General features: G+C 43.6%; 1 protein-coding gene across 3 annotated transcripts; it reads right to left on the reverse strand.

Moving 5' to 3' along the window:
• Positions 1–4995: 4995 nt before the first annotated feature.
• rdh5 (retinol dehydrogenase 5 (11-cis/9-cis)) lies at positions 4996–10709 on the reverse strand. Of its 3 annotated transcripts, none has more exons than XM_041180364.1 (4): positions 10397–10709; positions 7963–8221; positions 6805–6968; positions 4996–5242 (listed from the first exon to the last, which is right to left on the reverse strand). In XM_041180364.1, the coding sequence occupies exons 1-4, from the start codon at positions 10707–10709 to the stop codon at positions 5019–5021; spliced, it is 960 nt and encodes a 319-aa protein (XP_041036298.1). In that variant the 3' UTR covers positions 4996–5018. The 3 variants fall into 3 exon arrangements, with proteins under 3 accessions (XP_041036298.1, XP_041036300.1, XP_041036299.1); XM_041180366.1 differs by having other exon boundaries at positions 4996–5226; positions 6801–6968; XM_041180365.1 differs by having other exon boundaries at positions 4996–5228; positions 6791–6968.
• Between the last annotated feature and the right edge of the window lie 3718 nt (positions 10710–14427).

Here is a 14427-nt window from a genome sequence, read left to right on the forward strand (position 1 = left end):
GCCGCAATTTTTCAGTCTGCGGGAGAAGACAGAAGCAAGGCAGGTATCCCGGCAGCTTTGACAGCATAAGCAGCCGTCGGGCAGGATTTGGTGGGGCTACCTCCTTTGGGGGCTCCCTTGTGCCCAGCGAGGGCACCCCCTCCCCTCCACTTCACAAGATTGTATCCCTCCTTTGTTCCTGCCCCCACTCCCCAACGCCCCCCACCCCCGGCCCCAGGCCTCTCCAAACCGATCCCCCCACACCCTCCCCCCTCAACCCGCTGGGGTCTCCCAGCTGTGCTGACCCAAAATCCCGTGACTTAGACTGGGTTAAGGGAAAAAGGCAGGAAAGTGGAATTGAGGGTTAGCAGATCAGCCTTGATCGGAGATTCTTTGAATCAAGTATTACCTCAGTTGCCTTCATTGCACACAATTGTTGAAACAGAAAGATATCACATGAATCTGTTTTACATGGCAAAATACAATCCACCATCAGAAGATAGTGAAGGGTGGCATTTGCTGCACTCTTGTGAATAGTGACATTAGAGCTCACTTAAATACTCCTTTAAAGTTGTTTCAATATCCTGCCCAATGTTATGTCTTAAAGGTGCCAAATCTTACTGGGGCACATGATGCCAGTCCCTCCGCTAACTCAGCCAAGCATCATTAACTGATGCCTACTCACCTGCAATTCCATTAGGAGTCACTATCTAACATACTGTGCCACCCACTGTTCCAGAAACAAATGGTGTTTGCAGACACACCACAGTCATGAAAGAATTGAGAGAGGGAATGTTTCTCTCATGAAATCCTGAATGTGAGGAATGAATCCACAGCTAAAGGAGCTGATTCTTCATCAATTAACGAAACAGCTCAGTGAAGATCTGGTTAAGATTAACATTGAGAGTTAGAAGGACGAGTATAGATACAAATACACTGTCAGATGGTACATAACAGATTTCAGCAGTCAAACCACAGGATGAGCTGCCAAGGCGGGCAATGGGTTAAGCAGAAAGTTCGCTGTCACTTTCTCAGGGCAAGTTGGAATGGACAATAAATGCCAGTCTTACCAGCGACATCCACATCCTGAGAGTGAATTGAAAAATGCAGCATACATTTGAACAGGTGTACCTGTCGCTACATGCCTGGCTATAACGCAGCCAAATTTGATACGATGGTTTGTGTCATACCCGTCTCTTAGAGACCTGCCACTTTCTACATGACTCCTATAGAGAAACTCCTATTGTGAAAGCCCAGTGTAACTTCAAGACATAGAGAGCCTTAGTCTCAGATGTTTTATTGCACTGAGAGCAGTTTAGTGGTCTTTGGCTGGTGTCCTCCAGCCAATAAATACTTCATGTGTCAGTGATAGATCTCATCCATGTCCCACTGTCGGGTGGCTAATAAGATTGTAAGTACACAAAGTTGTCAATAGGATAAAATCAAGAACTGGCACATGAGTGATACCCTGTCAGGAATTATCCCATACACGATCAGTCTCTCCTCTTTACAAAGCATTTTAATAAGATGGAGAGGCAGATCATTACTGCACCAATCCTTTCCCCATTTTGACTTCAATCAGTCTTCAAAAAGTTGCAGGATTGCCAATAGATTGAAGGTTTCACAATCTGACAATTTGGAATTAAATTCAGCAGCAATGGAGCCAGATTCCTGCAGTCATTCATTTTAACAAGTGATGTGATCTTTCACATGAAATAGTGAGAAGGGTTAGAAAGAAAGAGAGAAAGAATGGGAGAGAGAGAGAAATGAAGCAGAAGACAGCCTTTTACTGTCCACAGGGAGTGGCTGGGATACTGGAGAACTGCTGCTCAATGTGCCCGCTAATTTTTTTTTGTTGTGTGTGGCCCTTTAAATTTTTTGCGTAGCTGCACACACATGGTAAGTTAAAGGGGTCAACTTGTGCTCAGCCTGCATGGGAACTGCTGGCATGGCTGCATGGTCCTGCAGTTTAAAAAGGGATTATTGCTGGTGGTGCTTGTAGGACCTTGTTAGAAAGAAAAGAAAGAATTTGTATTTATATAGCACCTTTCACAACCCTGGGACATCCCAACATGCCTCATAGCCAATGGACTGCAGTAACTGTTCTAATAAAGGAAACAGAGCAGTCAATTGATGTACAGCAAGATGCCACAAACAGCAATGTGAAAATAGTCAGATAATCGTTTTTTACTAATGTTCGTTGAGGGACAAATATTGGCCAGGATGTCAAAGAGAACTCCTCCACTGTTCTTTGAATGTTTTTTTTTACATCCACCTGAGTATGTTGATGGGGTAAAAACAGAAAATGCTGGAAAAGCTCAGCAGGTCTGGCAGCATCTGTGAATAGAGAAACAGACTTAACGTTTTGAGTCCACATAACTCTTCTTCAGAGTGTTGATGGGAGTCCCAGTTTAACATCTTGGCCAAAAGATGCAGCAGTGTAGCACCCCCTCAGCACTGTACTGGAGAGTCAGCAATGTGTGCAAGTCTGTGGATTGAGAATTCAACCTACAACCTTCTGGCTCAGAGGTAAGAGTGTAACCCACTGAGCCCTTGATCATTTCCAAATTAATGATACTGATGACAGATATAACCCCACATGACACTCCTCTCATTCAGATTAGATGAATAGAGGTGGAAAGAGGCTCATGAGGAGCACAAACGTGAGCATTGATCAGTTTGGCCTGTTTCTATGTTGTGGGTTCTATATAATTCTATGTTAAAAAGGAACTAGATTGTAAACCAAACAAGTGTTAGAAAATTTATTGCATGATTTACATATTCCCACCTCCATTATAAAATAGTTAGCAAATACAATTCATAATAATTCTAGGGGATTTAACACAATACATCTGAATCTCCTTCCCCTATCTCTTCATCAATTCCACCCTCTGCTGAAGTTGAGTTCCTCCTGTGCTGGGCACCCACCAGCACTTTGCCAGTTTCAGCATTAATTCACGTCTTGAGTCTCGACAGTGAGTGCTGGCAGGGTGTTCAACTATGTGATTTCAAATCAACCAAATGTTAGTGCCACACCTGCGATTTCAGCTGGAAGTTGCTGGATACAATCCCAGGCAGACATGTTGTCTGATTTTCCTCCTCCCAATGCCAGGGTTGCTGATGTTTATTGTAGCACCAATACCCTCGCCCCAACTGCCATTGACCAAATCAGCACAGCCTAGGGATTCAATCCCGGGCACTTCCTGGTCTGAATGGCTCATCTCACCACATCTCACAGCACATTAAAGAAGCCAGCAGCCATTTTAGAACACATTTGATTCCCCTTTTCCTGCTCAGCCAAAATTCTTAGCTCAGCTGCTTTTAAAGAATCAAAGAACCCTTCACGTTATTTCAATGTGTTGTTTCCCCTTCATAGACTCTTTGGCTGTGGATTCTGGATTCCAGATAAGAGAAGGGTAGATGATGACTGGCATCGTTCTGACTTTTATCAATGTCACATGCAGATGCTCCTGTGGAATTCAGGCTAGAAACTTTGCCTATTCCTTCCCTCTTTCAGCAATCTACCATCCAATAAAAAAGTGGCCAAAGTGCCCAATTCATATTTCCAATGTGGTGTCTGAGGGATGGTAAAATGGAAGACAAGGGAGGGACTGAAACCAAGGTCTGCCAACCTGTGGTACAGTGTGCCAATCACATATTTGAAGATGACAGCATCTGTCATCGCATAGTGTAAAAGTCAACAATGTTAACTATGGCAGAACAATAGTTTGACTTTCTAAAGCCTGATGAAACTTCAAATATTCTTTCATCTATTAAACACCTAGGGGTGATTTTACTTTGGTCTGATATCAGACAGGAGACGAACAGTGTAATTATCCTGCCCATCCAGTATCCTCAGTGAGAGGCCCATCAGCCATGGTGCCAAGGAGCTACTGAACGAGTGCTCCCAGATGGTTTGGGGTGGGTGTGGGAGGCGGTGGAGGGGGGTGGGCCGGGTGTGACAGGATAGAAATTCTGACAGCTCATCCATAGATCCAAAGCAGGAGTTCCCAGTTAAAAATGGGGTGGAGCGAGGACAGGTCAGCAGCAAGTTGGAAGAGTTTTGTGGGGCCAGGAGCAGCATTTTTGCAAGTAGACTGCCCAATGCTTGGCACCAGTGGACAGAGTGGGCACCACACACCCTGGCATCTGAAAATTACATCAGGCTCCTACAATCATGAGAAGATGGTAGCATGGTAATGTCACTGGACTAGTAAATCCAGAGCCCCAGGCTAATGCTCTGAGGACATGGGTTCAAATCCCACCATGGCAGCTCGTGGAATTTAAATTCAATTAATAAATGAAAAAAAATTGAATTGACCACGAAACAATCATTGATTGTTGTAAAAAACCCATCTGGTTCACTAATGCCCTTTAGGGAAGGAAATCTGCTGTCCTTATAAAAACAAAAAAACTGCGGATGCTGGAAATCCAAAACAAAAACAGAATTACCTGGAAAAACTCAGCAGGTCTGGCAGCATCGGCGGAGAAGAAAAGAGTTGACGTTTCGAGTCCTCATGACCCTTCGACAGAACTTGAGTTCGAGTCCAGGAAAGAGCTGAAATATAAGCTGGTTTAAGGTGTGTGTGTGGGGGGCGGAGAGATAGAGAGACAGAGAGGTGGAGGGGGTTGGTGTGGTTGTAGGGCTGTCTTTGCCTGGTCTGGCCTACATGTTACTCCAGACCCATAGCAATGTGGTTGACTCTTAACTGTCCTTATGGACAATTAGGGATGAAAAATAAATACAAAGCCCACATTCTATGAAAGGGTATATATATATAAAAAAAAAATCGGGGTGGGAATCAGATGCAGGGTCTCATTTGAAACAGGTAGCTGCTTCGGCTACCCATTTCTACTATGGATCAGAAATGGTAACCATACTGGGAGTGGGGATTGGACAGGAGGTGGGGACCTTCCACTTTTGGCCTGATTATGCCCTGTTACCGCCAGATGGAAGCCCTGAAAACCAGACCCTAGAATTGTTGTGGACTGGAAGGCTTTCGTTTCATTCCAATGTGCTGACTGACCTCCACTTCCATCTATTGGACACTGTGGGCAGGCTTTGGCAACAGAAGAGCGAGCATGAAATCACTAAGAACTGTTGGCATGTAAGAGAGCGGAATCCAGAATAACTTGGCATCCCATCCAGCAGCATATCGTGTGCGAGGGTAACTGGCGGTTAGAGCATGCTCCATGCTGTTTGTGACTTTGGACAGGTCCCCATCACATAACATGTTCATGGAAAACCTCTGGACCTGCACATCTGGAAAGCAAAGAAAAACACCTTCAAATAATCTCTACTTCTCTCTTTACTGAAGATACACAATGCTCATAAATATAAATATCTCTTCATTTCTTTTTAACTCAGACCCTGCCCCCTCCATGCCAATGATATAAATTTGCTTAGTGATGACAACAAGCTATCGTGAGGAACTTCCCTCTTTCCTGAAATGGGCTGAATCAGTGGAAAACACACAGCAAAGGTTGTAAGAAATTGGGGTCTTTAATAAGCTGGTATTTTCTGCATCATATAGAACTTTTATGAAATTAGCTAAACAGCATTGACTCTCTCAGGAAAGACAATTTCTATTCACCTTCTAAACAGTGCCTGGGAACATCAGGGTCACTTGGCTCAGGCTGGTTGGTAGGATGGTGTCTTGTGTACCACCTTATCTATGCAAGTGGTTAGAAAGGGCCAGGAAGTGACCCTCACCATGATGTAAACTAAAAAGCTGATCTTGAACGGAGTGATGAACAGGAGGGGAGGAAAGCACTCTGACAGTTTGGGTACTTGCCCTGTATCCATTTGTCTGAAGGCTTTGAATAGATGATTGACACTGGGTAAGCTAGCAGCCTCCAGAAAAAAGAGTATATTAACAAGTGGTCGGAGACAGGAATGGTGCTGTTGAGGTGGCAGTGCTCGACAGGCAGCTGCCGGCTTCAGATGGAAGAGGAAGAAGAAGAGGAGGGAAACTGAGGGAAGTTCCCTGATACTTCGACTAGAGAGCAGAATGCTGCTATTACAAGCTACTGAGATCAACACACTCTGTGTCAACCATCTGTTCATCCTCTGGGATTGGGAAACCACTCTCAACTGTCACGGGTCGTATACTTTTTCTGTCTAATTAATACATCATATCTAAATTGTTGCTTCTTATTAAACCATCTTAAAATTACTTAGGAATAGTTGACTGCCTATCTCAGGTATCTGTGGCCCCGAATCCAAAAATCTTACAAGATTTAACCCGTCACTCTGATGATGCAACCAGATCAAACTTTATTAACCAATCTCCTAATGGGCTGCAACAAAATGGACTTTAGAACACCAATCAGAGAGGTGTTCTCCGCAAGCTAGATTGGGAGGTGGAGCCATTAAGCAGCCAAGGTGTCTCAGTGGGCAAGTGCATTGCCGGGTATGGTACAGAACCATACAGAGCAGACAAGGTCACACATTCAAACCCCGAGTTGACCAACCTCAACCGCAAGAGATGACAACTGGCCTCAATACCCTCGGGTGGTACCCCAGGGTTGCCCACAGGGAACAAAGTAGAGAACATTCAATCACTGACTGAATGAGGAACAGCACCAACCCAGGGACATGAGAAGAAAACAGAGCCTCTTACGCCAATACTTTGTCACTTACATCATTCTGCATTTTGTCACCAGGAGGCACCATATCTTCACTATCAGGGTGTCTTTTCTAATGAACAGGTGCTGCACCTGACTGATGGAAATGTCTACCTGAACTTCATCCAGCTTCTTAAAAGGATCAGAAAATGGTCGGAATCAATGCAGTACAATCGGACTGAACTAAAGGCCACCTACACTTTTCAAAGTATTTCTGTCCATAACTCTCGCGGACTTCTGGAGTTAGTCTGTCCCACAGATGCTGCAGGCTGTTTTCAATGCCTTCCAAGTTTGCCACAGCCGTCTTAAAGAAGCCAGGCTCAATGATGCTAACCCGAACACCAAAATAGTTCATGCTCCGTCTTTAAAAAAAACAGAAAATGTACAGGATTGAAAACACGAGACAGATTCCGAAACTGATAGAATAAAGTCCTTTTATTCATTATTATGTGCTAGGAACAGTATCTTGCGTCTATATAGCACCTTTAATGTAGTGTGTAAAATGTATAGTACTGAGGTGCTTCGCTGTGCCACATTATGTGATATTAGATCAAGTGACCAAAAACATGGTCAAAGAGGTCAGTTTTAAAAAATAACTTAAAGGAGGAAAGGGAGAGAGGTTTAGGGAGGGAATTCTAGAGCTTAGGGCCTAGGCAGCTGAAGCTTTAGCTACCAATGGTGGAGCGATTAAAATCAAGGATGTACAATAGACCAGAAGTGCAGGATTGAAGACATGGAAACCATTACATCATTACAGTCTTGATTTAATATATTATCAATATGATGGCACCTCTGACAGTGAAGCACTACCTCAGTACTTCACTGGTGCATCAGCCTAGATTCCGCTCATCTTGCTGGGGGGAAACTTGAACACACAGCCCTCTGACGTAGCAGTGAGTGCTACTGAATGTGCCATGACTAACACCATCCAAATACAGACAATACTGTGACCAGTGAAACTATGGCCAGGATTTTCTGGCTGCGTTGTGGTGGGACCCGCCGTGGGAGATTCGGCGGCCCAGCCAAATGTCCATTGACCTTAGGCGGGATCGGATGATCCCAGCGGTGGGCGGAGCTGGAAAATCCCACCCTCTGTTTCAAAAGATCAGCAACATACAGAAAATAAACCTGAAGAGAAATGTCAAGATTAATTGTACCCCTTGGGAACTTTTTTTAAATAAAAGACTGCACACAATGAGACAAGAAAGATTATTTTTGTGTAAACATCTTTTGCTGAAATTTAAGAGCATTTCTGCTCCTTGGGGAGATTTAAAATTGACAGGTACACACATACTACATGACATCTCTGTTGGTGTAACCCTGCTGATGACAGTGAATAAAAGTGGCAATGCTAACCTCAGGCTGTCGGAGAAAGACTCCACTCCACATTTTGAGAGACAGTATCCACCACCTGCTAACGAAATCCTCCCCATAACACTGGCCACATTCACAATCCGTCCCCTGGCCTTTTTAACCAATGGGAGAAAGGTCAGTGTGACTTCCATCAATCCGATCAAATTCACATTCAGCACTTTAAAATAATCCTCCATCACCAACCATTCCATTGGGCCAATGGGAATTGCTCTCCCCGCATTGTTGACCAACCCCCAGAGGCCTGGGAAGGAAAGACAAAAGAGAACATAAGGCATTCAAGAATTGCGACTGAAATTGGTAGATTTTGCAGTGTTCCCATTTGTTACTCTTTCTTCACACAGACCAGTATCGAGACTCTAAACGACAAGAGTAATTTCCTGTTATCAGTCCTGCTTCAAGTGTACATTTGAAATCTTCGTTGTTGGGTTTTATTTCTTGATCAATCAAAATTTCTAATTTTTCAAAATACAAGGACACATGGTAAAGCTGCTTTTCACCAGATAACAATCATTTGCATGGAGTGATTTGCACAAAGTTTTCAAGAGGAACAGATAAAGTAGATTACGGAAACTATTTCTGCTATTTGGAGAGTCTAGGACTAGCGGACATATAAAAATTAGCCAGACCATTCAGCAGTGAAATTAGGCAACACTTCTACGCACAAAGGGTGGTAAAAGTTTGGAACTGTCTTCTGTAAACAGCAGCTGATGCTAGATCAATTGTTAATTTATAGTCTGGGACTGATAGATCCTTGTTAACCAAAGGTATTGAGGAATATGGGGCATAGGCAGAGTTAGGTCGCAGATCAGCCATGATCTCATTGAATGGTGGAACAGGCTCAAGGGGCTAAATGGCCTACTCCTGTTCCATGTTGCTATGGTCACGCTAGGTCCCAATGTTATAGAGTTGAAGAAAACAATAAAAGGGCTATTTTTGAGAAAAGGTTTAAGGGCGAGATTTTAACTCATTCAAAACCCATCCACATTCATAGTTAAAATCAGGCCCTGGGCTGAATTTTCCTGGCCGAGTCATGAGCCTGATGTTGGGCTGACTTGCAGGTCTCGAAGCTGAATGTGCGCGTGGCGGGACCTCGGGCATAATCTTCCTTGAGGAGGCTAATGAAGAACCCTCCTTCATCCAATGAGGAACTGTGGGCTGAGGAGGCAATAGGGCCAATCAGGAACTGAGGTGTGAGGGAGGCCAACAGCCTTCACTTTGACTGCAGCTACAGTGGCTGAGACACAAAAGGGAGTAACATGAAGGGAGAGAGATGAGGCTGAAGGCACTGGAAGCCTTTTTTTCAACCCGATCACTCAAGGGCCACTGCAAAGGCAACCCTGTGCCTGGGGACGATCACTGACTTTCTGTTTTTCCTCAGTAAAGAGCAGGCTGCATGAAAACGTCAAGCAGCTGAGGCCTCCCACTGTCGACTCGCCTCCTGTGAGCTGCTGAGTTCTGCACATTACAGCAACTCCGGTCACCTCTGGGAAGCGTGGAAAGTCCAGTGAAAATTTCTATTAATAACCTCCTTAATTACCTTAATAAAAGCAAAATACTGCAGATGCTGGAAATCTGAAATAAAAACAGAAAATGCTGGAAAAACTCAGCGGGTCTGGCAGCGTCTGTGGAGAGAGAAACAGAGTTAATGTTTCGAGTCCAATATGACTCTTTTTCGGAACTTATCTCTGAAGAAGAGTCAAACGGACTCGAAACGTTACCTCTGTTTCTCTCTCCACAGATGCTGCCAGACCTGCTGAGTTTTTCCAGCACTTTCTGTTTCTATCCTTAATTAGCTTTTCACCGCTGGTGGACGGGTTGCCATCACCAGACTGAAGCCGCCTCCAGTAAAAGTGCAAAGAGCTGAGCCGGCCCCACCCATTTTATCTTTTTGCCATTTTCCTGGCCCCCTCACTTCCAAACCTGCCTCCAAAGTGCTGAAAAAACTCCCCCCATTATATCTGATGGTTATTGGATCACATCATAAAGCTATACTAAAACTGGCTGCATAATGGCTCAATTGATGAGAGCACTAACCAGTGTAGAACAGAGTCATGCAGACCAGGAAGTTATATGTTCAACTCCTGGTCGGTGCTGCGTGTACTGATCTCAGCCAGGTAGCTTTAGCAGCAGTATTTCATTTTCTTGGGTCTGTTAGTATCTAGAAGAGGAGGATGACTGGAAAGCATAGCTGAAGGGTGAAAGTGCGAATTGTTCTGTGGCACGTTATCTGATCTCAACCCGACGGTGATAGAAGGTGCCGTAATTGGTCATGGCATTGTAGGATATTATTGGCAAAATCGATGCAAGAACTGAAGAGGCTTTATCTGCAGTAGTTCACCACAGTGCAACACTATTAAAAGAAAAAGGCCTTTCCTTCAATGTTAACCGTTGATCACCAAATAAGGCTCACAGGTACCTTTCTCTCCCACCTCTGCCTGAGCCCAGTCCGCTGCTTTCTGTATGCTGCTGTGATCAGTCACATCGAGCAAGACAGCTTTCAGTTTGGATGAGCTGCTCCTCTGCAGGGTGTCCACTCCTTTTTGTGTCAGGCAGCCAGCGAGGACATGGAATCCTTGCCGGTCCAGGCGTTTTGCCAGGTGGTTGCCAAAGCCCGAGTCACATCCAGTGATAAAGACATACTTGTCTTTGACATTTCTGATCTTCTGACGGTCCCTGATAAACCAGCCAATGGCAAGCAGAAAAACAGTGGTGAGGAGATACACCCACATGAAGTCTGTTTGAAGGACCTGAGAGGAAGAGACAGAATATTTGAATAAGAGAAAGTTGTCACAACTGGTTCAGAATATGAAATCACACAAGTTATCATTCTCCTTTGACTTAGAATTCACCTATATGTAATGTGGGGAAGGTGCCCTAATGGCTTAATTGGTAAATACACTGCTCAAAGTACTACTGAGTCATACAGAGTAGCAAGGTCCCAAGTTCAAGATCCCAGGTCTGCCATATAAAGTTGAATAATCTAATCAGTGTTGGTAAGGCAAGAAAAGTCATCATTGTCTTTCATGACTACAATGTACAAAATCACTTAAACCTATTTCAAAGATAGGCGGCAACCAGTAACAGAAGAAACAAATGCAATCTGGGCCAGGAATAGATTTTAAAGATACAAGTACCTGCTGTAACTTTTAAAATTTACTTCCATCTTTTTCAGTAGCCTAGCAATACTGGATACCTGTTTCATTGAGCTGTGATTAAGATCCAGTGTGAATGAGGTAGGAATAGCAGAAAATGGGATTCAGGACAGTACTGCCTAGTTTAAATGCACTTTCCCAGAATTTGGCAAGTGCATCCAGCATACAGTGAAAAGCCAAAAATCGTGTGGACAAAAAAAATGGGTGAGGTTCTGTATAATGGGTCCCTTGCCCCCACCCACCTAAGTATTACCTGCAGATGAAGTTCTACCCTAGAAAAGTCATGCTTTTAAACAGAGGAAACATTCCCAAAATTAGGAATGTTAGAAACCTTTCTGCAGCTCATCCCGTACTAGGGTCAGGGCACTGCTTACTGCTCTATAGCATTCTCACGCTGATTACATTCTCCATATTGAGAACTGATCAAGCTGCCTGAAAAAGGATTTACACCAATCTTCTTGCACTGGCAGTCTCCTGCAAACATTGAGCCATTCCTCGGAACCCCCTGGAAGTACTGACACAATCCTGGGGTTCCTTCCTAGGAAGAGTGCGCCAGCTGCCCAAAGGAAAATGATGAGCGACAAAAGCAATGGTTGGTTTAAGCGAATAAATACAGAAACGCTGTTCATGGTACACAACAGATCTTTCCTCAGATAAAAATATGACCTCACAAATTCCCTAAGGTCCATGGATGTTTGTTTTAAAACCTACAGTACACAAGTCAAACTAATGAAAGGGTCAGTAACACAGTACACAGCTACCTAGAAACATGCTTTGGAGCTGGTTCAAGTGTGGGACAGTGGTCTGATAGCAGTTCACCAAAAAAACCCAAAATCATTTAAAATTAAAAAAAAACTTACATCCTTTATTTGAAGCTTTTGCTCCTCTATTTCTTATCAGAGAAAGCTCAATACAACTTTGGAGTAAATGTTATGTCTCGTTCTGACATTCATATTACAGCCCTGTGTGCAGCCTTATTGGTTGCAGCTATAGCAGTGCACAGCTTGCCTTCTTGGGACAAGTCACTCTTGAGATGGTAAGTAGCTCATGATTTACTAAACTCCTTCTAACACAAGGCTCTCAGCTGACGTGCAATTTCCCATGGTTTACAGGGTCAGACCAAGTATGCATATAGGTTAAGGTAAGCTTTTGAGGCAGTTTGAAAGCTTTCCTTTTGTATGCCTCATTTGACCCCAAGACACACTGCAGTAGTGATCACATTTCCCCATGTGCATATAATCCGAATTTCAGAAAGTATTAATTTAAGGTTATAGCATTTTTATAATAGCGAGGAAAATCTTTACCTCCAATTTTCTGCCAAAGATGCTGACTCATGGTTTCATTGGCATTAGCCACTTGGTGGCACCTCAATTAAACACAAACAAGATGGATAGAGATGAGGGAAACCATTCAGCCTGACTTAGGTTATCCAGTCATATTAAAAGACCTATATCCTCCCATTGTATGTGGAACTTGCTACCACAAGGAGTAAGCAACTAGCATAGATGCTAGTCATTGCCATCCCCTGTGCGCTAGGTGAGAAAGAAAGGAATAGAAGAATATGTTGATTGGTTGGATGAAGGAGGCTCATGAGGAGGATAAACACTGGTATGTTAATGAGCTGGATAGCATGTACATATGGGCTATATATTTTTAATTTCTTTCTGTCCTATTCTCAAGATACTGACCCTTACTTGGGTATGACTCCATGAATACAATAGCTCTCCAATATCGCATCCTAGCAGCCTTCCTTCAAACTGTACGCGCGTGAGCAGGCTCAACCTTAAGGGAATCACCACAAAGGTGCTCAACCACATCGCCACCCAGCATTCATTCTGACACTCGGGCTTTCTAGCGTGAGCTAGAAGCTGGTCGGCAGGTTAGAAATGGGTTAGAACATACCAGACGATGAGGAAAAATAAAAATAAAACACTAGCTTGCCTATTAAGTCTGTCCCATTCAGCCACAGTACAGCTAAGGGACATGACGATATGTGCCCCATCCACCAGCAGGTCATGTAATCTCCCAGGAGCCACCCCACCACCCCAAAAAAGATAGATTTTAAAAGCCCATTCAGGGAAAAAGGAAATTGTGGAAATTCCTCTCCGAACCTCAAAGGTGATCAAAGGTCAGTTCCAAGAGATAGCAATGACCATGAAGTACATCAAGCAACATGCCACCTACCTTTTGTATGCAGCACTATCAGCTCACTCCAAGCGAAGGTCCAGCTCTGTTTTAAACGTTTGCAGCAAATGTGCACTGCCTGGGTAGACCGGCAGCCTATTCCAAAGGTCAATGAGCCTGTGAGGAAAGAAAGTTCGATGTTTACACAGCTGGGTCAGCTGACCCTCATTCTCTTTAACTTATCTAATTCAAATAAAAGCTTAACTAAATTTAAATAAAACTTATCTATGAAGCAATTTACTGTAAGGTTACCGAAAGTTTTTCTTAAGTCCAAATATACAATGACAACTGGGCTACTTTCAACCTGGTAGCCGCTTTAAAGAATTCAACCAGATGAGTAAGATTTGACCTTCTTTTCCAGAAATCATGTTGTCTATTCCTGCTTTGTCAAGGTGGTCGTAAAGGGCATCCCTAAGATCCCTCCTAGCAATTTTCCAACAGTCGCCAAGCTAATGGACCTACGATTTCCTGTTTCTGGCTGTTGTCTTTTTGAATATTGTACACCACTAATTTCCCACCCGTCACCAGGAATAGCCAGCAAACTACTGACTATATGAGCAAGGGATTCACTTAGCACAGTTTGCATCACTTTAAGCTGGGAAAATGCTGTCTCAGTCAGCTACTCAATCTACATTAAGATCATTTATTCTCTTCACGATCAGATCTGCCTCCACTTTAACATTAACTACTGTAGTGTCAACTGCACACTGCATTAATGGCAACTGAGCACAGTCCACAGGAGTAAAGACTGCTACAAACGTTCACCACGTCCTAGAAGTGCATCTGATTCTGTCCTGAGGAACGCTTTAATTGCTCTATGCAGTCCTTTATTGCCCACTGGCTCCTACCATAACTAAACTGGGTTTTACTATTCCTCCCGCAGTTGCTTTTTCACTGACCTTATGGCTGCTCTGATGGCAATTTTAAGATGAGCGCAATTCCTATTCCTATTCTCAAGAGTTGCTTTTGTTTAATCTGTAGAAATATTTCTGCTCAAGTCTGAACAATCCTTGTACATGAGCAGCTTGTCATCTTGGCTTACCATAAGCCTTTTCACTGGCTTTACAGGCACACATATATGTCAAAAATTGAAATCACCAGCACTGACCCG

The sequence above is a fragment of the Carcharodon carcharias genome, chromosome X, assembly GCF_017639515.1.
Source record: "Carcharodon carcharias isolate sCarCar2 chromosome X, sCarCar2.pri, whole genome shotgun sequence".
Taxonomy (NCBI): Eukaryota; Metazoa; Chordata; class Chondrichthyes; order Lamniformes; family Lamnidae; genus Carcharodon; species Carcharodon carcharias.